The 22,330-nt window shown below is 43.8% G+C and overlaps 1 protein-coding gene and 1 long non-coding RNA gene across 13 annotated transcripts in view; one reads left to right on the top strand and one right to left on the bottom strand.

Moving 5' to 3' along the window:
• Window positions 1–22,330, top strand: part of Usp15 (ubiquitin specific peptidase 15) — a 161,527-nt gene that overhangs the window by 51,336 nt on the left and 87,861 nt on the right. For 7 of the 12 annotated variants that reach the window (XR_010052937.1, XR_010052938.1, XR_010052936.1 and 4 more), the window contains exon 1: window positions 18,497–19,826. The exons of 1 other annotated variant lie outside the window; for it this stretch is intronic. Coding sequence is in view for 6 of the 11 variants with exons in the window: in XM_006241431.4 (XP_006241493.1) it covers window positions 19,738–19,826 (89 nt within the window). In the remaining 5 variants the exon portion in view is untranslated. 12 annotated transcript variants of the gene reach the window in all.
• On the bottom strand, window positions 341–19,781 carry LOC134479703 (uncharacterized). The gene is made up of 4 exons (XR_010053342.1): window positions 19,643–19,781; window positions 9,769–17,272; window positions 3,642–9,283; window positions 341–2,960 (listed from the first exon to the last, which is right to left on the bottom strand). It is a non-coding gene; the product is annotated as an uncharacterized LOC134479703 (long non-coding RNA).

Genomic DNA, 22,330 nt, shown 5'->3' with positions numbered 1-22,330 from the left:
TTTCTTAGCTCTTGCAGATCCTGACTCTGCTGGCCATGGTGGTTGGAGAGTCCCTCCCAGTCCAGTGCTAGTGTCATGGACCCATGACACACACCTGTCTTTTTTTTCTTTCTCTCTCTCTCTCTCTCTCTCTCTCTCTCTCTCTCTCTCTCTCTCTCTGTGTGTGTGTGTGTGTGTGTGTGTGTGTGTGTGTGTTTTGACTTTTTCCTTTTTTTGGATTTTTTTAAATTTACATTTCAAATGATATCCCCTTTCCCAGCTTCCCCGACAGAAGCCTGCTATCTCCCCCTGATTCTATGAGGGTGCTCCCCCGCTACCCACTCCATCCCCCATCCCTGCCCTGACATTCCCGTACACTGGAGCATCGAGCCCTCACAGAACCAAGAGCTTCTCCTCCCATTGATGCCCAAAAAAGGTCATCCTCTGCAGCTAGAGCCATAGGTCCATCCCTGTATACTCTTGGGATGGTGGTTTAGTTCCTGGGAGCTCTGAGGGGGTCTGGTTGGTTGATATTGTTCTTCTTCTTATGGGATTGCAAACCCCTTCAGCTCCTTCAGTCCTTTCTCTAATTCCTCCATTGGGGACCCTGTTCTCAGTTCAATGGTTGGCTGAGAGCATCCGCCTCTGTATTTGTCAGGCTCTGGCAGAGCCTCTCGGGAAACAGCTATATCAGGCTCCTGTCAACATGCACTTCTTGGCATCAGCAATATTGTCTGGACTTGGTGGCTGTATATGTCATGGATCGCCAGGTGGGGCGGTCTCTGAATGGCCATCCCTTCAGTCTCTGCTCCACACTTTGTCTCCATATTTTCCCCTGTGAGTATTTTCCTTCCCCCTCTCTCTAACATGAGTAATATGGATGGAAATCAGGTCCCCATGCTTGCAAAGCATGAATTTGACCAACGGAGCCATCTTCTCAGCCTCCCCCTTTCTATTTTATGAGCATTTGATGAGAATTTATGGCAGCTCTTCTTCAAGGGTTTGATAGAATGTGGTCCTTGGTTCTTTTAACCATAGTTGTTGTAGGGGGATGTAAAGTTCACAGATGTGTCTTCATACAATTTAGAACTAGTTCTTCCAACCGTGTTCACGCCACATCAGTGTTCTGTATGGTGCTATAGAAGATAACATCCAGAGCAAATTGAGTCAGCACAGTAGGCAAGAGGCAGCACTGTACACAAGTCTGCTTCTCATTCAGTTTCACCTAAGAGCCATGACTGTGGCAGAACATTGTAAAACAGTTGCCTCTGTTGTGTTTCATAGAAAATCTCATTGGGTTCTCCTACATTATCCTGCACTAGAAATCAAGTGTCATAAGATATAAAACCACATTTTCCTCCTCTTGGGGATAAAATAAACAGGGAATTTTCAGTTGTGACCTGGACTATAGTAATTTAAAAGGCTAGTTAGTTTCATCAAGATACTCAACTCCTTGTTGCAGAAGACTTTTAGATGTTTTTCTACCCCTCCAATCCTGTTAGTTATGTTTGTGTATTTGTAAAGCTGGTTCACCATTCACCCTGTATTAAAACTGTAGTTCTTGGTTTTTTTGTTGTTGGGGGTTTTTTGTGTGCAGTGGGGGGTGGGGAGGATAAAAGCTTGAGGCATGTACATTTTTATTAGTAACAGTAGTTTGTAATGAAGTCAAAGATCTCTGTAACCTAGGTTTTGTTTTTGCAGATCACATCTCTTTGAATGCTGAAGAGTAAAATAAACTGGTCTAGGCACTTTAAAAAAAAAAGACAATTCTAACAGTCATTATGTCATTATGTCAGTTGTGACCCAACACTCACATTATAAAATTGATTAGGTTTATGAAAGAACATATAAAACCTTCTAAGAACCAAGGTTACACTTTGGATGCATTCCCAAATAGTCTGATCAAGCAGAGGACATGGTCATTTTATGTTTAATGTTCAATGGTGAGTCTCTTGCTTGACTTCTTCGTAGGCTAGAATTTGAGGTCTTGAGACAACAGCATCTTACCAAATAAAATCACTGCCTTTTCAGCACACTTGCAAAGTGTCATCAACTTTCAGTACTAGTGTTTGCTGTTGCAGTGGTCCTTACATCCAATGTGATCATTAATACTGATTGTCAATTTGACACAATCTAAAACCACCTAGGAGACAAGCTGCTAGGAATGTTATGGTTTGAATATGCTTGGCCCAGAGAGTGGCACTATTTGGAGGTGTGGCCCTGTTGGAATAGGTTTGTCACTGTGGGCATGGGCTTTAAGAATACCTTCATCCTAGTTGCCTGGAAGTCAGTATTCTGCTAGCAGCCTTCAGATGAAGATGTAGAACTCCCAGCTCCTCCTGCGCCATGCCTGCCTGGATGCTGCCATGCTCCTGCCTTGATAATGGACTGAACCTCAGAACCTGTAAGCCAGCCTCAATTAAACGTTGTCCTTGTAAGACTTCCCTTGATTATGGTGTCTGTTCACAGCAGTAAAACCTTACCTAAGACAGTCTGGCTGTGAGAGGTTGTCTAGATCAAGGCTCAGTAAGGTGACAAGGCCCTCCTTAGATGTGAACAGCATCATTCCACAGAAGGGAAAAACGAGCTGGGCATCCTACTCTTTGTTCTACCTCCTGACTATGTAATGTGACCAGCCTGTCACACATGCCTGCCACCCTGACCTGCCTGTCATGATGGTTCATATCCTTCAATTGTGAAGCAAAATGAAGCCTGGCTCTTCTTTCAGCTGCTTTTATCTAGTATTTCCCCTTACCTAAGTATAAAGGAACTACATGTAGCAACTGTCCTGGGATTTGGCTTTTTTTTTTTTTTATTAAAAACTTGACACCACAGAGAGTCTCTTGAGAAGAGGGAGATTTAATAGAGGAACTGCCTCCATCAATTGGCCTGTGGTCATGTCTGTGAGGGGTTGTCTTGATCTATGATTGACTAGGAAGGCTCCGCCCAGTGGGGACAGCTCCATCCATGAACAATTAGGCCTGGGTGTACAAAGAAAGTAGTTAAATGTACTAGAGAAGGTCCAGCAAACAGTATTCCCCCATGGTTTCTGCTTGAAATATCTACCTTGAGGTCTAGCCTTGACTCCCATCAGTGATGGTTTGTGACCAGGAAGTATAATCTTATTTGTTGAGACTGGGATCTCAAAAAAAAAAAAATGTGACCAGGTAGTAAAATAAATTCTTTCTTCTCCATGTTGCTTTAGGTCAGAATGTTTTATCATAGCAACAGAAAGCAAGACAAACAAGTAAATAGGGCTATGGTCCTAAAAAAGCTTTAGTACTTACAAGATTTTGACATAGAAAACCCACTCTGTGACACATTTACATCAAAAGCAGATTAAAGGAGATGCTATACAAGCATTTTATCCTTTCCGTTTAAATATTAACCTTTGTTGTAAATGCCTGTGTGTTTCATGTTGCGTGGGTGCAGGGATTGATCTAACTGAGGCAGTTAGGGAATGAAGAAAGGACGGACACACTGACACTGACATAGACAACCTGGGTGGGGGCGGATTGGGCTCTTAAAGGGCAAGCAGCCCATCCAGGGAGCTTGGTGTGTTTATTAGGTGCAGTTGAACAGGGTGGCTGGGTTATTGCACACAGCTGAACGAGGACGCAGAGTTATTACAGACACCTGAAGGGAGATGCAGGGTCGCTAACCTCAGCAGGAGCAGTCTCTGTAGAGGACCAATCTTCAGGCTGTAAGCATCTGCAGGGAGAAAACTGTGATGGGCGTTGTCTGCACACACTGTCACTATTCACGATCAGAGCAGAAGAGGGCTTTGCCATCTCTGTGAGTCTCCCCTAAGGAAGGCCTTGCCATGTCGATGGGGATGAGGTATTGGGGTCTTCGACATGGCTGTGTCCATACAACAATGTACATTCACTCAGGAACTCACTCCCTCCCTACACTCGTGTGCTATACAAAATTCATTGTCTATACTTGTGTAGCATTTATATTTAATCGGTTATTAGCAAGCTTTAAGTTAGATATTTTATACAAAATACATCTCTTTCAACAAAATATTACCTTCACACTTCATTTACTAAAAATATTTATCATCACACAATTCTTAGCAATTACTGTGTCTCAACTCAAATAGCTACGGGTGCTGAGCAGACGGCTCAGGTGATAAAGTCTTTACCTACTGTGGAAACATGCAGACCTGAGTTTTGGATCCCCAGAATTCACATAAAGACCAGGTATGACAATATGTACCTAAAATTCCAGCACTGGAGCAGAGAAAGGCTGATTTCCAGCAATTGATGGACAAGCAGTCCAGCCAATCAGTGAGCTCCAGGTTCAGTGAGTGACCCAGGACCAACAAATAAGATTAGAGGAAGATACTCAATATCACCATCTGGCCTCTTCACACAAACATACAGTTTCTCTCTCTCTCTCTCTCTCTCTCTCTCTCTCTCTCTCTCTCTCTCTCTCTCTCTCTCACACACACACACACACACACACAGAGAGAGACAGAGAGAGACAGAGACACAGAGAGAGACAGAGACACAGAGAGACAGAGAGAGACAGACAGGGAGAGAGAGAGAGAGACAGGGAGAGACTGAGTTACTAAGAAAAGTTGCTAGAAGGCTGTTTAGCATGGATTTGTTTCTTCCTCCACGTAGTAGGAATGGTGGGCCCATCTCTATTAAAACGCTGGGGGCCATGCAGCCACAAAAGTATCACCTGCTCCCAGAGTGTATATCGTTGACTCTGCACCACCTTGCCTCCAACCCAAAGGTCAGGTAGGGTTGGGCGACTAGTAATCCAGGGCATGGGCAACACCTCCAGACATGACATGTTTATCCAGTTGCCATCTTGGAATAGATACAACGCTAGCCTGGTGGGGACAATGATTGTTACATATGTGCAACAGTGCATGGGGTGGAGAGAGGGTCGGTGGTTAAAAGTGAACACAGCCCTGGCAGAAGACTGAGTTCATTTCCCAGAACCCATGTCGGGTATTTCACAACCACCTTTAATTCCAGCTCCAGGGAATCTCATGATTTCTTCTGTGGGCACCTGAACAAAGGGTACACACACACACACACACACACACACACACACACACACACACACACACACAGGCATATACATAACTAAGAATAAAGTACGTCGTTTAAAAGGTGATGGAAATGTTAACACTTCATAGTAGAAGGGGTAGGAAGAGCGTCACTGGACCCTCACTTGGCACTCCAGCTCTTATCTCCCCCACCTTACCTATTTGCCAGCTGCACATGATTTGGGGATATGTTAAGTAGACGAGAAGTAGAAGATTGTCTAAAAGCTGGAATCTATGATATTACTCCTATGTCATCATCCACCAAGGGAAAGGACTTTGTAATCATGTCATTATTTGTGGGTGGGGGGGGTTCATATTATACAGATTGACCTAAGTTGTATTTATATATATTTATAAATATAATATACAGTCATGAATTTGAGAGTGACTGATAGCGTATACATGGGAGAGGCTGGAGGAAGGAAAGGGGTGGGTGGTGTAATTATTTCACAATCTAAAAAGTTTTAATATAATAATAGTAATGAGGACGAGGAGGAGGAGGAAAATTTCACTTCTTGGGTGCATTTCTTCCTGATCTAAGGGCTTTTGTTTTTCTCTTGAGGCACTCCAAAGTTTACTTTATGGTGTCCAGGTGTATTCTTAAATAGTAAACACTGTTTTTATAACCTACACAGTCACTTGCTTTTTACTTCACATAAATTTTCTTTTACATCATGATAATAAATATGTAATAAGTGAAAGTTTGTTTTCTAAAACCTTGTAAGTTCCCTTAAGTGAATCTTTCTATACTTGAAGCTCATATACTTTCTTTAACAGAGTGCTGTTGCTGCTGCTCTCTTCAGAATTACCAAAACTTGGAGTCAGCCTAGACAGTTCTCAACAGAAGGATGGATAAAGAGAATGTGGCACATTAATACAATGGAGCAGTCTCCTGCCATTAAAAAATTAAATGGTGAAATTCACGGCTAGATGGATGGAGCTAGAATATATCCTGAGGGAGGTATACCAGAAAGACAAGTATGGGATGTGTTCACCTCCATGTGATGTTGGCTGGAAAGTCCGTGATAACCAAACTACAATTCACAGAACCACAGAGGTTATGTATAGAATAGGAAAGGGGTGGGGAGATCTTGCTACAAAAGGGAAACAATAAGTAGTTATAGATAAATATGGGGGACCTGGAGTGGGGGTCAATTGAAGAGGTGAAGAGAAGAGACAAATGAGAAAAAGAACATGGGGAAAAACGGCTTAAATTAAATTAAAGGGCAGTATAAAAACAAACAGTGGAAACTTCCTAAGATATAGACGTACACAAAGGTGATCTAATTGAAATTATCAAATAATGGGGGAAACAGAGCCCCCAACTGCCCATCTCTTGTCACCAAATGAAGCTTCTGGACCCTGAATTGGGTCACATTTAATTGAGTTGCTTGCCTCTTGGCTCCCATAAGGATCCCCAAATAACCCTGGCTGTTGCCAAGACCATGGGCTGCTCTCCACAAACTGACAGTGAGGCCCCATTATGGAAGACAACTGCCGTAAAACTCACTGAAGACAGAGAGGTCAAGCCGGTGCCTAAATTTACCTTTAGGTTCTAGTGTCTTTGGTACAGGAAGGTACTCTGCAGGCTACCATAAGAGACATGTATCCAATGCTCTCCTGCCTGCGAGATGTTCTAGAGCAATGGTGGTGCAAAGCTTGTGGGAGTGACCAACAGTGTCTGATTTGACTTAAGGCTCATCATTGAGGTGTATCCCATACCTGACACTGCTTGGGTGATCTAGAGCCTGAGGCTAAATAGCCCAGGGAGCTAGGGTAAAACCAAATACTACTATTCTTAAAAACAAAAGCAAATATAAAGTAGCAATAAAATGGCGCCTAATGACTTTCTGCTATACCCGTAGATCAGTGTCTTTCTCAGCTGCCATCAGAGAAGCTTCTTCCTGCAGTAGATGGGAAAGAATATGGAGACCCACAGTCAGACATTAGGCATTGGGTGAGAGACGTTGGGACACTCAGCCCATAAACAGTGTCTTATCAAATTCCCCCTTGTCGGGGCAGGAGTGTAAGAGCCCAAGGGGATGGAGGACACCAGAATAACAAAGCTCTCTAAACCAACATGATCAAAAGCTCTCATGAACTCTCAGAGACTGGAGCAGCATGCACAGGGCCTGCACTGGTCAGTACCAGGTACCCTGTGTAAATATTATGGCTTCTTAGTTTCTCGTGCCTTCTCTTGGGCTCTTTTCCTTTTCCTTTGGTTTGTCTTGTCCAAACCCAGTGTGTTCATTTTTATTATATTATATTGCTATATTACATTATTATTTTGTCATAGTCCCCTAGAAGCCCATTTGTTTTCTAATGAGAGACAGAAAGGGAGTGGATCCAGGTAGGAGGGGAGATGAGGAGGAAGTGGGGTTAGAGGAAGAGGAACTGGTCATTAGGCTACATTTTATGAGGGAGGAAAACCATTTTCAATAAAAAGGAAAACAAAACAAAAGAGCATTAAACTTTTTTCAAACCTAAAGGCAAATGTATTATTTATTGAACTTACTGTATCTGCGCCTGCACCCCATTCACAGGAGCCCAGCTCCACACTCTTCTGAGAAAGAAGACACTACAGTTCATCGTATCTGAGGCTTCTGACTCACGGAAAGAACTCTGGAAGACTCTCACTGCTCCAGTCTCCAGGACTCACCAGAGGCACCAGGCAGGGGAACCCCTTCACACTGCAGCCACCAAGCCCCTACGCTTGGGTGAAACACGATCTTTCTGCAACTGCATGCTGCCTCTTAAGACTTGCAACTCCAGAGACCTCCCACAGAAAGGAGTCCTACAGCTCCTGGACTCTTCAGAAACCTGTTTTCTGCAAACTTCATCTGCAAAGAATCTCTCAGTTGGCACCCAAGGCCCTCAGAGAGCAGAAACACCCACTGTTTACCCCCTTACCTGGCACCCCGAAGCCTGCCCAGAGCTCAGGGCCATAATGCTCACAACTTCTCTTGGTTGGCTCTCTACTACCACACAGGGGTTCAAAGTTTCTGTTTTCCCATTTGAACTTTCACTTCCTTGAAGCAAATAACGTTCCCTCCTTTCACTCTCCACCCACTCTGTTTTTGAAAGGAGGGTAAGAGAAGAGTGCTAGGTGGGACCATGGGCATTTTGAAACAGACTCCCACTACATACCTTGTGGGCCAGCCTGGAATTCTCTGTGAAGACTAAGATGGCTTCAACCTTGTGTTGGTCTTGCCCTCCCTCCCCAGGGCAGAGATTACAAGCCACCAAATCCAATTCTTGTTTCTTTTCAGAATTGTTTCAACAACCTGAAATTAGTGTTTTCAACCGTGGACCACATTAACAGTAGAAAATTTGGGAGGTGTCTATTCATTCTGAAAGTCTGACAGCTCTTCCCTGTCTTAATTTTGCAGTTTAATCGTCATCTCGTGAAAGAAAAAAAAAGCTTAGCAGTTGTTTTTCTCTCCAAGGACCTAGAGAAGCTCATTGTACAGCATCACTGTACAATGACATTCAAAAACAGGGGGAACGCTACGGTCTAAACCTGCGGTTCTCAACCTGTGGGTCAAATGACCCTTTCACGGGGGTGGCATATCGAATATCCTGCATATCAAGAACTACATTACAATTCGTAACAGTAGCCAGCGCAGTTATGAAGTGGTGATGAAAATAATTTTATGGTCGGGGGTCAGCACAATATGAGGAACTGAATTGAAGGGTCGAGCAGGGTTAGGATGGTTGAGAAACAACTGATCTAAAGGGTGTTTTACCTCAATCATTGCTCTAGTCAAAACACAGGGATCTTGGTGCTGCTCTTTTTTTCTTATGTTGTATAGCAATTTCCTCCAAACTGAAATATTTCCTCCTGGAGGAAGCTCATTACAACTCAAGAAGTTCTAAAAGATTCAGGAAGTAACTATCCTTAAATCTCAAGAGCTCGCTGAAACTTACCAGACACCCAAGCTCTCTCTTCCACCAAGGTTTTGTGAGCAATACAGACTGTTGAAGTGAGGATGCTCCCCACCTTGTAGAGCTGCCCATGTGATGTGCAGAGAGCTCATCTTTCGCACGCACATCGTCAGCCGTGCTGGAGTGGGCCTTTGCTCACTCAGCGCCCCTGAGCCACCTGTGCTCCAATGAGCAACCTCTTACCTCTGCTCCGTACCGCGCAGATATCTGTTCCCTGACCTGGTCGTTAGTGGTATCCTAACTCTGCTTTGCTGTCAGTTCTCCATCTAGAGACGGTCTTTGCTCAAGCTTCTATAGGAGAGTCAGATAACACTTTGATCAGATTCTCCTTTTGAGCACGTTAAGTGGTCGGTAGACCTAGAATTAACTTCCCTGCAGAGTCAATCACTCAATAAGGGCTCACCAAGAAACCACTGTTCATACACAATTGTTATCAAATGCCTTTGGAGGTAGAGAGGTTTAAGAGAAGGAATGGAGGGGAGAGAACGAGAGGAGAAAATGGTACTGTTATACATCTACATCGATTCCTAACCTCCTTTTTCTAAGAGTGGTGTGATATCCTAGTCTATGTGTATTTATGGATTCTGCTCTCATAAGTCACCTGGCTGAGTTTTCTCCGACTATAAAGCGCAACTATGATGGTCAACTTAAGGGCTAATTGACTGTGCTGTAGAAGCCCTCGGGGTTAGTAGAAGTTATCTCTGGACATGTCTTTGCAGATGTTCCAAGAATAGATTAGCATTTGAATCTACAGGCTGAGTAAAAATTACACTCACCGATGAGGGCAGACAGCATCTGAAACTCTTAAGGGACAGGCAAGAACTAAAAGGTGGAGGAGGTGATAAGTCTCTCTGCTTGAAATAGGCTATCCATCTTCCCTTGTCTTCAAGGCTTAGCTCTCCAAGTACTTGAGCCTTCAGATTTAAACTGGGAGTTAACGTTACTGGTTTCTACAGCTCTCAAGGCTATGAGCTTGAAAAGAACTTGCAGTTTCCTCATTTCCAGTTTAGGGACAGTAGAATATGGACTTCTAAATTGCCAATCTTCCATAATAAATGTCTTTCTCTGCCTTTCTATATTTCTATACCGTCTATCCCTATGACCTGTTGATTCTTTTCTCCTGGCAAACACTAATACAATGAGGTTCATGAGGTTCTAACTCCCTTGGCTTGCTTCAGAGAATCGACTGAATTCTTAGAATTCAGAATTTCTTGTGCGCGGTGCATCGTCCATTGTAGTGCGCGGTGCATCGTCCATTGTACTGCGGAAGCTCATCTAGAAACTCTTTGGCTATCAGCTGTTACTTATCCTTGGCTTCTGCCGCCCAGCTGAAATACACTCAGCATGATTTATAAGCTCTAGGCGTTCCTTGTTAAGGGCCACTTACTAATATTTGATTCTAGAAATTCAATGGCATTGCCTCTGAATGTTAAAATAATCCCATATTCACCAGAGTCTTGTATGTGCCCTAGCTCTCCACATTGTCCTTTTCAGAGCTAATTGCTAAAAAGAAATGTCTTCCATATTTTTTTCGACTTGTAACCCAGGGAATATCAATCCAGTTTCTTCTTAGTTTTTGTCTACGATACGTCGCATCTGTTTAGTACTATGATAAGTGCATACAATGACTAATCTCAAACCTGACTAGATCTTGCTTTGTTTTTGTTTCCCTGAGGTACTCTGTTGTGCAGTTTATTAGTTTTCTACTGCTGCAACGATGAATTGCCAAACGCCTCGTGACTAGAGATTGTAGCAGAGCACTGTCACTTAGGCTTCTGACGCAAATTAATGAGGCTAAAATTACAGTATTGGCGAGACTGTGCTCCTCACTGGTGAATTTGAAAGGGAATTCATATTGCCTGGCCCTTTCCAGCTTCTAAAAGGGCATCCGCCTCAGTAGCTGATTGGCTCTTTGTCCCTTCTTCTAAGCTACTTCCTCATGTTCTTCTCGACTTATAAGCACAAGTGAAAACATTTCATTTCCTTTTGTGGTTAGCCTGGACTCAATTGGATAACTCCTCATTTCGAGGTCTGTATCTTAACCACATCTACAAAGTCCCTTTAAGCCATGACTCTACCACACTCACTAGTTCTGAGATTAGAACATGGAGATCATTGCAGATTCACTATTCCACCTTCCAGGCAATCAATCCAAGGTAAAATCATGTCTTTTATCTGTCATGCTATGGCTTAATTGGAGAATATTCATAAACGTATAGAATATGCTTTATCCTGTCCCCACTATCTGCTTCTAAGGGCATTGTTTTATCCATGAGAATTCTTCAGACTTCGCCTTGTAGCGCAGGTTTTAATCCCAACACTCAATAAGTGGAAGTCAGTCGACGGGCTACATGGTACATTCCTGCCATGCTGTCCTGATGCCAAAACTGTGTCTCATAAAAACAAAAACAAGGCAAAACAAGAATTCTTCACACAAAAAATCATTTTGAGTAAAGTTATACTTACTATCCATTTTAACACTTTCAATAGCTGGATGTCTTTGATATGGTCTATTAGTTTTCTACCTGATATTAACTAAACCGTTTGCTATTATGTAAGAATTTTGTGATCTTAATGAATATAAGTTGTTCAAACATTTGCATTTAGTAGGAATCTAGCAGTGTATACTGAGGTCTTCAAGTAACTTCCTATTCAGTACTGAATTCAGGTATTGAACAAATATGAAGTTATTTTTCATTTAAAACAAATCAAGCCAAATCTTCCAGTATTTTAGTACTAGTATGCAGAAGGGGAAATGTATATGATTAAAGAAGTTGGATTTTCTATAGAAGTATACAATCATTCCTTGCCCTTCTCATGACTCTTTGGTTGGAGAAGCTCTGTCTAGTAGCAGATTATAGCAGTCTTGGACCATCACAAGTTTATAAAAACATAATTAACATAATCCAAGAGGTCCTACAGAGAAACATACTGACCGGTAAAACAAAACAATGAGAAATATTTTTATAATATCACCAAGCCTGCTGTATGTTTAGTAGTGTCTGTTGTAGGATACATGATCATACCATGACCCCCGAGACCATGTTATTTACTGAAAAAACTTGTTTCTTGTTGTGGTGTGGGTCAGCCCTTAGAACACAACTTTAGTCCCAAACAATGAAGATAAAGTTAGTTTGCAGAATGAGGTACCCATGTTTGAAAGTGATATCTAAAATTGAGTGGCAGACAAAGTGATGAATCAGGCAAAGATTGGACAGAATAGGATATGCCCAGCTCTCACAAGAAAGAGGAAAAGGGAGCTACTTAAGGGTCTGTGCAGAGAAGGAAGGAGGCTGTTTAACTAGAGACATTATAAAGAGACAAGTTGCAGAGAGAGAACAAGCTAGACACAGGTGAAGACAGAACAAGCCAGAGAGTGAGAAGGAGCCAAAAGATTAGAACAAATTGCCAGACTTAGTTTGAGACCAAGCAGAGCAATTGAGTTAGAGGCTGAGAGAGAAGTCAGCTCCAATCCATCAGCTCAGAGAAGAGTTTGAGCCAGAATTCTGAGCTGGGTTGACCAGCCAGCCAGAGTTCAGAAAAACCTAAAAAGGGTGAGCTTATTCAGCAGTAATCCTCAGAGGCTGGAAACATTCTAGGCCTGGATATGATTATATGGAGGCTAGAAGCTTCCAGGATTAGGCCTAGGTTCCCTGACCGAGGCAGTAAGCCTCAGAGATGACAATTACACCAGGTGAACAAAAGTGACTTTTACAAGTGTCCGCTGCTGAGTGTCAATGGGAAGGCAGTATTGTGAAAAGCGCCTTTTCAATGTTCCAAAAGTATTGGATCACACATAACTTTAATAATTACTGTTATATTCATCTAAAACTCTCTGTAAGCAGTTTACATCTTTCCGATCCTCCAGCCAAATGAAGAGAAGGACTGTCCAAACAGAAAAGCTGAATAATTCAGCCCTCTCTTGGGAGAAAAACAATGCTAATCTCTCTGGAATCTGAACATTTGCTGAATCAGTGCATCGTTAGTGTCTCTACTTCGCTTTGGTAGTTTGGGTTTCATGGTTTCGCCCGCACAGGAATGCTGTCAGACTCTTGGAGGAGATGATAAAAGTACAAAAGATGAAGTACAAAAGGTCAAAGTCATGGACTGTTCAAATGTAAACGCTCAAACGCTCGAGGTTAGCATCTCCTAAATCATTTAGCTCACTGTGCCCTGTCCACTGAGTGAGGCTTGGGAAAGGAGCCAGAGGCTGCTACTTAAACATTTCTAGTTTATCATTGTTATTGTTATTAATTATTATTATATAATTCTTAACAACCTTAAAGTCTATCCATTAAGGTAAATAACAAAATACATACAATAGAGGTTGGAGAGGTGGTTCAGCACCTAAGAGCACCAGCTACTCAGTTCCCAGCATCCACCTGGTAAGTCACATGACCATTTGTAACTTCACTTCCAAAGGGTCTGACACCCTCTTCTGACCCTCACAGGGACCAGGCATGCACATGGTGCACACATACATGTACGTATACAGAGAGACAACACTCACACAGGAAGTAAAATAAGAACATTTTTTAATTAAAAAGTTTACTTTTCTATTACCAGCTTTGATTTGGTTTACATCGCTCTTGGTTGGACAGTGTAACTTATTTCCTTTTTGGAAAAGTTTCCCGCCGTAGGCCAATATTTCACCTAAAATATATAGAACCCAGAGACTATAATCTCTATTAAAATTCTTTTGCTATTGATTTAAACCTATCAGGCTAGATCTAATTTGATTGAAAATCAGCCTGGTTTTCTCATCATTTGGCAAGACGTATAGGAATTCTGCTGCCTACGTTTAGGTGAAGTGTAACCTCCCAAGTCATTCTGTGTGCGCTTTGGGGAACGCGGGTACAAGTAGCAGCCAACACCAGTCTGTAGGACTTAGGCTCGTGTCAAAATTCAACTTCCCAGCTCTTATAGAGCAGGAGATATTTTCTCGGTTCTGGTTCTATTTAATACCTTTAGCAGGGCACGTAGCTCAGTGGAGTCCCCAGACTCCGCGCTCCCTCAATGTGAGGTTGCCTCATCCCTTTATATGAGGCATATCTGAACTCTGCAAGCACTTGCGCCTTAGCCGATGCTTTTAATCACCTTATGATATAAACAGAAGACGAATGCCCACAGAGATTAAATAGCTTGGCAAAGGTATTTGGTATGTGAGTGGCACCAAGCCAGAGTCAAAACCCAAGTAGTCTGGCGTGGGGGCACTGTGTTCCTTTCACTGCCTTCTCATTCTTTTTATCAGAGCCTAACATTTGACAGAGGAGCGGGGATATTTGTGAAGCTTTGAAAGTGGCGTCGTGGCGCTTACAGTTTTTATTCACACTCCCAGTTTCAAAATATCATTAACAGATTAAGCATCTTACTATACGCTATTTCGGTGTTTGCACTACTCCCCCGCCTTTTCAGCGTCTCCTGGCTGTTCAGGGAGCTGGTGAGGAGAGGGGAAGTTACAAGATTATATAACAGGGGAAAGGGTTTGAAAGATGAATGAGAATGCGTGGGCGGTGGCGGGGTTACATGAGGGAACAACTCCTGGAAGAAGCGAGGAGAAGAGAAACGTGAGACTTCAGGTAGATGCTCTCTTCAGCTCTTCGAGCCAGGACTATAAAACTGTAAAGTTGGCAAAGTTAATCTTAGCACTTGTTGTTGTTGTTATTGTTTAATCTTTTTTCTTTTAATAGTCCAGTCGTTATCCCCCTTCCGGTCTGCCCTCTGACTGTTCCTCACCCCATTCTTTCCCCAGTCTCCAAGGGGATGTCCCTACTACCCGTCATACCCCACCTCACCAGACCTCTCCACTCCCTGGGCCTCAAGTCTCTCCAGAGTTAAGATGTTTTTTCTCTCACTGTGGCCAGAACAGGCAGACTTCCTCTGTACATGTGTTGAGGGCCTCATAACGGCTAGTGTACACTGCCTGGTTGGTTAACACTTGTCCTTACTTCCATTTAATTTCATTAATAAACACGATTATATATTTTCTCTGTTCCTCCCAGACTAAAAAGATGCTCCTCTTACCGTGTGTGTGTGTGTGTGTGTGTGTGTGTGTGTGTGTGTGCGTGTGTGTGTTGGTGTTGTGTAGGGGATTGTTCTTTAAGGACCAACCAATAGGGCTGGAGAGATGGCTCAATGGTTAAGAGCACTGACTGCTCTTCCAGAGATCCTGAGTTCAAATCCCAGCAACCACATGCTGACTCACATGTGAGATCTGATGCCCTCTTCTGGTGTGTCTGAAGACAGCTACAGTGTACTTATATATAGTAAGTAAATTAATTAAAAAAACCAACAAACAAAAACTTTGACAGTTTCATAGGTGTAAGTAGATAACACTTTCTAAAAGCCAAAGTTTATGAGATGAAAATTCCAGTACTAGGTGTAGAATACCTTCCTATAAGTTTGGGTCAGAAAGCCCCAGAAGCCACCACAACATTACAGGCTAATGCCAAGGCCCTGACTTTTAGCCACCTTGCAGGGGTGGGAGTCAGTCACCAATGTTCTTACCCAGTTGTGGACCCCAGGAGCCACAGTAATTACCTATCTGGTAAGATGCAGCGACTGCTGCAATAGTAGCATGACAACTGTAGGAACGCCCCACTGCTGTGAAGAGACACCATGACCAAGGCAACTCTTACAAGACAACATTTAATTGGGGCTGGCTTACAGACCCAAAGGTTCATTCAGTCCAGCACCATCAAGGCATAGCAGCATCCAGACAGGCATGGTGCAGGAGGAGCTGAGAGTTCCACATCCCCATCTGAAGGCTACTAAGAGAAGCCTAGCTTTCAGGCAGCTAGGATGAGGGCCTTAACGCCCACCCCCACTGTGACACACTTCCTCCAACAAGGCCACACCCACTTCAACAAGGCCACACCCACCCCCACTGTGATACACTTCCTCCAACAAGGCCACACCCACTTCAACAAGGCCACACCCACCCCCACTGTGACACACTCACTCCAACAAGGCCGCACCTACTAATAGTGCCACTCCCTGGGCCAAGCCTCTTCAAACCATCACAGGGAGTAACCAAGTACTTTCCTATTAGACTTGATGTTTGCTCCACAGCGTGAAACTCACTCCTAGTACTATAAAACTGGCCAAGAACTGGTGGCAGAGAAGGTCAAAGGTTCTGGAGAACCTGCTGCTGCTGTTTTGCAAAACTGACACCTTGTTTTAAGCCTTATTCTCTTCTGGAGTATTTATATGTGAAGCCTTATCTCTCCATTGCTCAGAACAGAAATCTGTCAAGGTTGAACAAGGGACTGTTCAAATATGAGTAGAAAAAAAAGAGCAACTACAAGATGAGAAAAAATTCTCCCCAGAAGAGCTCTAATTTCAAAACTGGCACATTTTACAAGTTATCCACTTTACTCAGAAAGTCATTCTTCTAAAGCACCCAATATTCTGAACTCCTTTCTCCTACCCAAGTCCCTAGGGTTCTTAATGAACAAGAACAGTACAGAGTCCAAGAGAGTAACAAGTAGGGATGCTTGCTGTGATGTCATGAGGACCAGAGTGCAGCATGCACATGCCTATCCCATCCCAGCATGCCTGCTCCAAGTGGGGCAGGGGCAGGAGGTTGACTGCGCCTTGATGGCTTCCAACATACCCAAGAAAATGCAAGCCTCCGGTTCAAAGAGAGACTCTCTACCTCAAGTAAATGAGTGGAGAATGAGGGAAGACCCCTGATATTCTCTTCTGGCCTCTGTTTGTACACACACGTGCACACACTTACACAGACACATACACACATACTGAAATAAAAAAAGAAAATGGCAGCCACTAACTGAAGATTCCAGTGGAAAAGGTCAACTCAAGGAAGCAACTGGAAGACAGTACGTTGTAAATGAGCTGTAGTAATCCCTCACTGAGTCACATTTCTGTGACGGAGTGCAGTGCAGGTGGTGGCTGCTAGTCTCGCTGAAACGAGGCGCACTCTAGATTCAGAGAGACTCCCTATCGCAAAGGAATGAGGCAGAAAGCAACAGGGAAGACCCGATATTTGTGTGACTAATAAGTGAAACACTGCGTGCAACCACTTTATTGACTGTGATACAAACTAATTAGGGCTCCGAGATGATCTCATCAGCCTGACGTACGCTGTGAACTGACGGCTGAACTGACATCTTTGACAAGGGCCCACACCCTTGAGCATAGTGTAGCTGAAGAGTACTGTGGCTTTGTTTTTTGCTTGTTTTTCTGCATGGCTATGGTCTTCAGCAGTTCTGAGTGAAGGGCGGGTGAATGGCATCATTACTTCTTGGTTCTGTTGGGCTTGTGAAATAACAGATGACACAGTTTTGCCTTTAAAGCCTTATACTTTGTTAATAATAGTTTTATTGAGATATAACACAGATACTGTATAACTTATGCTGATATCAGTTCGTTCTTCCTACTAACATTTGTTGATTGGCTATTGAGTCCCAGGCAACAAACCCATACTGTTTCATTTAATCTTCATTTAAAAAAAAAAAAGTTCTTAATGGGGGCTAGAGATGGGACTCAGGCAGAAGAGTCCTTACATAGCAAACACAAAAACTGTGACTGACCCAAGTTTGATCCCCCAGGACCCACATAATAGAGAGGATGATGCCTGCAAGTTGACTTGTGATCTCAGTAGTAGGTTGCCACCCGCACACACTCAACTCATAGAAAATAAATGCAATACGTGCTTTTAAAATCCTTTAAGATAAGATTATAGTATTCAAATTTGTAAATAGACTACAGATTAAGTTTTGGCAGCTAGAGGTCTGAAGTCCTGTGTGTATGAGGATACGTATGGCATGTTCTTTGTGTACCAAGTTATCTCTCTTTGGCAACTTCCTTTGCTCTCTTTCACAGAATGGCGGAAGGGGAGGTGGGGTGGATATATAACACCTTGAGAATGTCCACAGGTAGGAAAACTCAGTTTTTCAATCAGCAGTGGTCAAATAACATAAGAAATAGCCATAAATTGAAATTACTTTTACACTCATTGAGGCTGAAGTAATACAAAAGAGTACTGTGCAGAAACAAGCAGTCACAGTAGTGACTCACCCAAGATATGACATCAATATACTCGGGTTGTACGAGTCTGTTTGCTATTGCTGTGACAAAACATTCTGACCAAAGGCAACTTGAGAAGAAAGGATCTGGGTGGCCTACACTGTCACAGCAAGAGCTCGACAGGAACCTAGAGCAGAGTCCAGGGGCCAACGCTGCTTACTGGCTTGGCCTAATTTTCATGGCTTGCTCCCCTTGTTTTCTTACACAACTCAGGACCACCCGCCTTCAGTGGGCTTACCACACCAATGGAGGATCATTAGACAAAAAAATGCCCCACTGACTCATCACAGGCTACTCTAAGGAAGGCAACCCCATAATTAAGGTTCCCCTCTTTCCCAGTGACTTTAGTTTCTGTCAGGCTGACAAACACTAACCAGGGAAAGGATGTTTTCTCTTGGAAGGGTCAGCACTTCTAGCTAATGCAGCCACACCCTTCCTTACCTACATTTCCCACCAAATAAACTAGGAGACATTAAAAATGAAGGGACCATTGCCCATCTTTTAACTTGTCATCTACTGCTATACTAGGCTGATTGTCTTCATTCTTAGAAACAGCAGTTTTGTCTCAGTTAATTTTGAAGCATTTACCTCTTTACATTTGGTGTAGAATGGTACTAGACACAAGCATAGAAATTAAACCGCTGTGCACACACACACCAAATTATAAAAAGAACTCTGTTCCAGCTCTGAAGGGTTTATATCTTAATTCAGTCTTTCATGGAGGTATTGAGTACTTGGGATTTGAATTGGACGATAACCTTGCATTTCCAGTTGCCGTGTGACCTTGGCATTTGATTTTTAAGAGGCTCAATTTCCCCGTTTGTAATTGTTGCCTTCAAGTGCAGCTTATATTATCCAGTCTAACTTCGGATATATAAACCAAGGAAATTAATCTAGGGAACTGCTAATTTGACGCTGGTGAGGTTTCTCTCTTTTCTGACCACCTTTAGTACCTGGTCTTATTCAAAACATCTTTCATGCCCGTTCACCTAGAAACTGGGACGTGTTTTGCACTGCAGCTAAGTGTGTGTGTGTGTGTGTGTGTGTGTGTGTGTGTGTGTGTGTGTGTGTGTGTGTGTGTGTCCGCGGGCGCGCTAGGAGGCGTCACAAAGAGCTTATGAAAGGTCGGAGAGGCCCCTACCCACAGCAAGCTATGGGAGAACTGTGAGGAACCTAGGAAGGGCGCTGCGCCCAAACCTTTGGTTTCAAGGCCCTCTTTGTGACAATATTCAGTGGGCTTGGGCTCTGCGGCTGGAAAGGAAAAGCCCCAAGTCACGGAACTGCGCTCTTTCTGCCATGTCCCAGCCGGCCCCGCCCTCCAGCAGGAGTGAACCCGCAAAAAAAATGGGTTCGGAGGCGGCTGCGGCAAGATAAGGGCCAGCAGGACAAGGAGAGTCCGGCTAGGGCAAAGGCAGGGAGAAAGCGCCGCGCCCTGGGAGAACCGTGTAAACTCAGAGGTCTAGGGCGCCGGCGACCACGCCGGGCTGCCGGGCGCGCGAGGACCCGAGGGGCAGCAGAGCGCAGGCGCGCCCACACCGCGCTCCCCCGCCTAGCCACGCCCCCTGCCCCCCCCGCCCTCGCGTCCCATTTGGTACAGACCTGCCGGCGGGGCGGGGCCGCGGACGCCATTCCCACAATGCTCCGGGGCGTGCCGCCGCCGTCGCTGCCGCCTCCGCTACCGCTAGTGGAAGAAGATGGCGGAAGGCGGAGCGGCGGACCTGGACACCCAGCGTTCTGACATCGCGACGCTGCTCAAAACCTCGCTCCGGAAAGGGGACACCTGGTAAGGAATGGGGTCGCGGGGCCCGTGGGGGTCTGAGGCGGGCGGAGAGCTGGGCGGGAACGGCGGGCTGCTGTCGCTCGCTGGTGACAGGTGCGGACAGGTCCGGCGGCGGCCGCCCGGGCAGCAGATTTTGGGGGCAAAGGTTGGACCGGCGCAGAGGGCCGGGGCTCGCGGTGGGCGGTGCGCGCCCGGAGCTGCGCGAAGCGGCGGCCGAGGCTCGCGGGGCTCCCGGTCCTCCTCCCTCCGGCAGAGCCGCTCCCACTTCGGGCCTTCGCGGAGCTGGGGTGCAGTGGCTCGGCGTGAGCCTGCCTCAGTTTTTGACAGATCCCGGTCCCGCCGCTCCGCCTCGCTCGCCGCGCTTCTCCGGTCGGTCACTCCTTCGCCGGCGTCGTCCTCACCCAAGTTCCCCATTATTCTGATCCTTGTAGTCTTCCCGGACCCGGGCTTCAGGATGTTTGCGGCGGGGACCACACAGGTGGTCTGTGTCAGGGCTCTGCTGAAAAGGAAACCCCTAATTTCCACTTCCTTGTCCAAAGGAGGGAGCGGTGTAGGGACCTTGGGTTTTTTGAGAGACACCACGTGGTCCTGTGCTTTGCTCCGGGCTTGATGGGAGCCCGCGGCACTTCTGTTTAGAAGTGCAGCCCTTCCCTCCGCTTCGAAGGATAACGTAGGCCTGCAAAAAGTAGATAAGTCCGCTCGAAGCTGAGAAGCTTGCTAATATTCAAACTTGTAAAAAAAAAAAAAAACCCAAAAAAACAAAAACCGTACTGTATGTACCCAAATACTAGAGGAAGCATGTACAAAATTTAACACTTGTCAGCCAAAGCAGTTGACTTACAGAGTTATTTAAATAAAGGGAAAGTACTGCTTTAGGGGAAGGGCAGTGTGCCTGTGTTATTTATCTATCTATTTTTTAAGTTATTTTTCCTTCCTTCTGTCTCTGTATCAGTGGTCTACAGCGTCTCAAGTGCCTGTTAGGTACTCCAGTGTGGCTAGTGGAAAGAGACTTAGACCTGATTTATTCTCAGTTCTCAAGTGCTCATTAGGCACTCCAGTGTGGAGTGGTGGAAAGAGACTTAGACCTGATTTATTCACAGGTCCACCTCATACTTTGCAGTGTAACTTGGAAGCAGATTCATCTAAGCCATTGAACCTCCTCATCTCCATCTGTTCAATGAGCGATAACAATTTTATCGGGTTTGTTCTATATTGATTCTGTTAAGTATTCTGAAATATCTGGTATTCATAAAAAATACTAAGTTTTAGTAATCCTTTTATTTCTGCTATTAATTCCAGACAAGTGCTATGGGGTTGGAATCATTTTTGAGGAAGCTAATAGGTGACAGCTTGGAAACCTGAATTTAAGTACTTCGACCCTTAGTTTGTAAGGCCACATACTCTTTCTGTAATTAAGACCCTTGATGATGTGAAATACACTTGTTGCATTATAGTGTTTTAGTGGCTTAAGTCATTATTGCTTATATTCTAATTTTCTTCTTACCGAATTTCTTGCCAAGGAAAAATTGGGCATTCCCTAGAGCACCTATGCTTTCCTTGCCCTGTGCTGTAAACTATCATTTATTGCTTCATACAAATTTAAATATGGCTACCAATAAAATAGAAATCTTTTTAAAATGTGGATATTTTTCTCACCAATGTCTTTGTGTTGAGCGATAATCAGATATAAGTGGTGTTCATGGTGATGTATGATTTAAGAAATTCGTGTATTGTGGCTATTAAACTACTTTTAAAGTTGATTATTTTAAAGCGAGTATATTTTTCTTGACAGTTACTGTAAGCCATGTTAAAATTTAGACGTTAAGTCCATATTTGAGTTATTACAATGCCTTAACCTCAAGAAGGAAACTGAAGGCAACTTTTACCTCTTTTGTGTAAATCAGTGGTTCTCATCCTTCCTAATGATGCTACCTTCATGCTGATTCTGCTACTAAGAAAAAAAGAGATAGGCTTACCATAATCTGGAAATCTTCATACAGATTTTTGAAATTATAGTCAGGTGTGTTAAATTTCACCAAATTAGCTCTTCAGTACTTGGAAACTAACTCAACCACCTAGGCAAATATATCGATTTGATTCTTCCTGAATACCCACTTCTATTTATTTGTTTATGGGTGGTGATTTTTTTTTTTTTACTACAAATTGAGTACACAATCTTCGAGAACAAAAAAACATTCTGTATAACTGGTACTCGATTTGTAGTAAGAGGTCCAGAAACATTGATACAAGAGTTATACCTATAAAAGGTGAGACAGCAAGGTGGCACTCACTGACAGGGAATAAACTGTGAGTCTCACAGTGCTAGATGTTAGTCTGTTTCCGTTCTGATAAGACAGTGAAGAAACCATAAACAAAGTTAAATTAGGATTTAGAAAATTCAGAAAAAGAATTGCGAAACTCAAGTTTATCTTAGAATAAATTAAAGACACCTTTAGGATATACATGGTGATGGATTTCCTGGTAAGATAAAAGTGTGCTTAATTACT

Source organism: Rattus norvegicus, chromosome 7, assembly GCF_036323735.1.
Source record: "Rattus norvegicus strain BN/NHsdMcwi chromosome 7, GRCr8, whole genome shotgun sequence".
In the NCBI taxonomy this organism is placed as follows: Eukaryota; Metazoa; Chordata; class Mammalia; order Rodentia; family Muridae; genus Rattus; species Rattus norvegicus.
The sequence above is the reverse complement of the archived record's forward strand: the minus strand, read 5'-3'. Positions and strand labels throughout refer to the sequence as shown.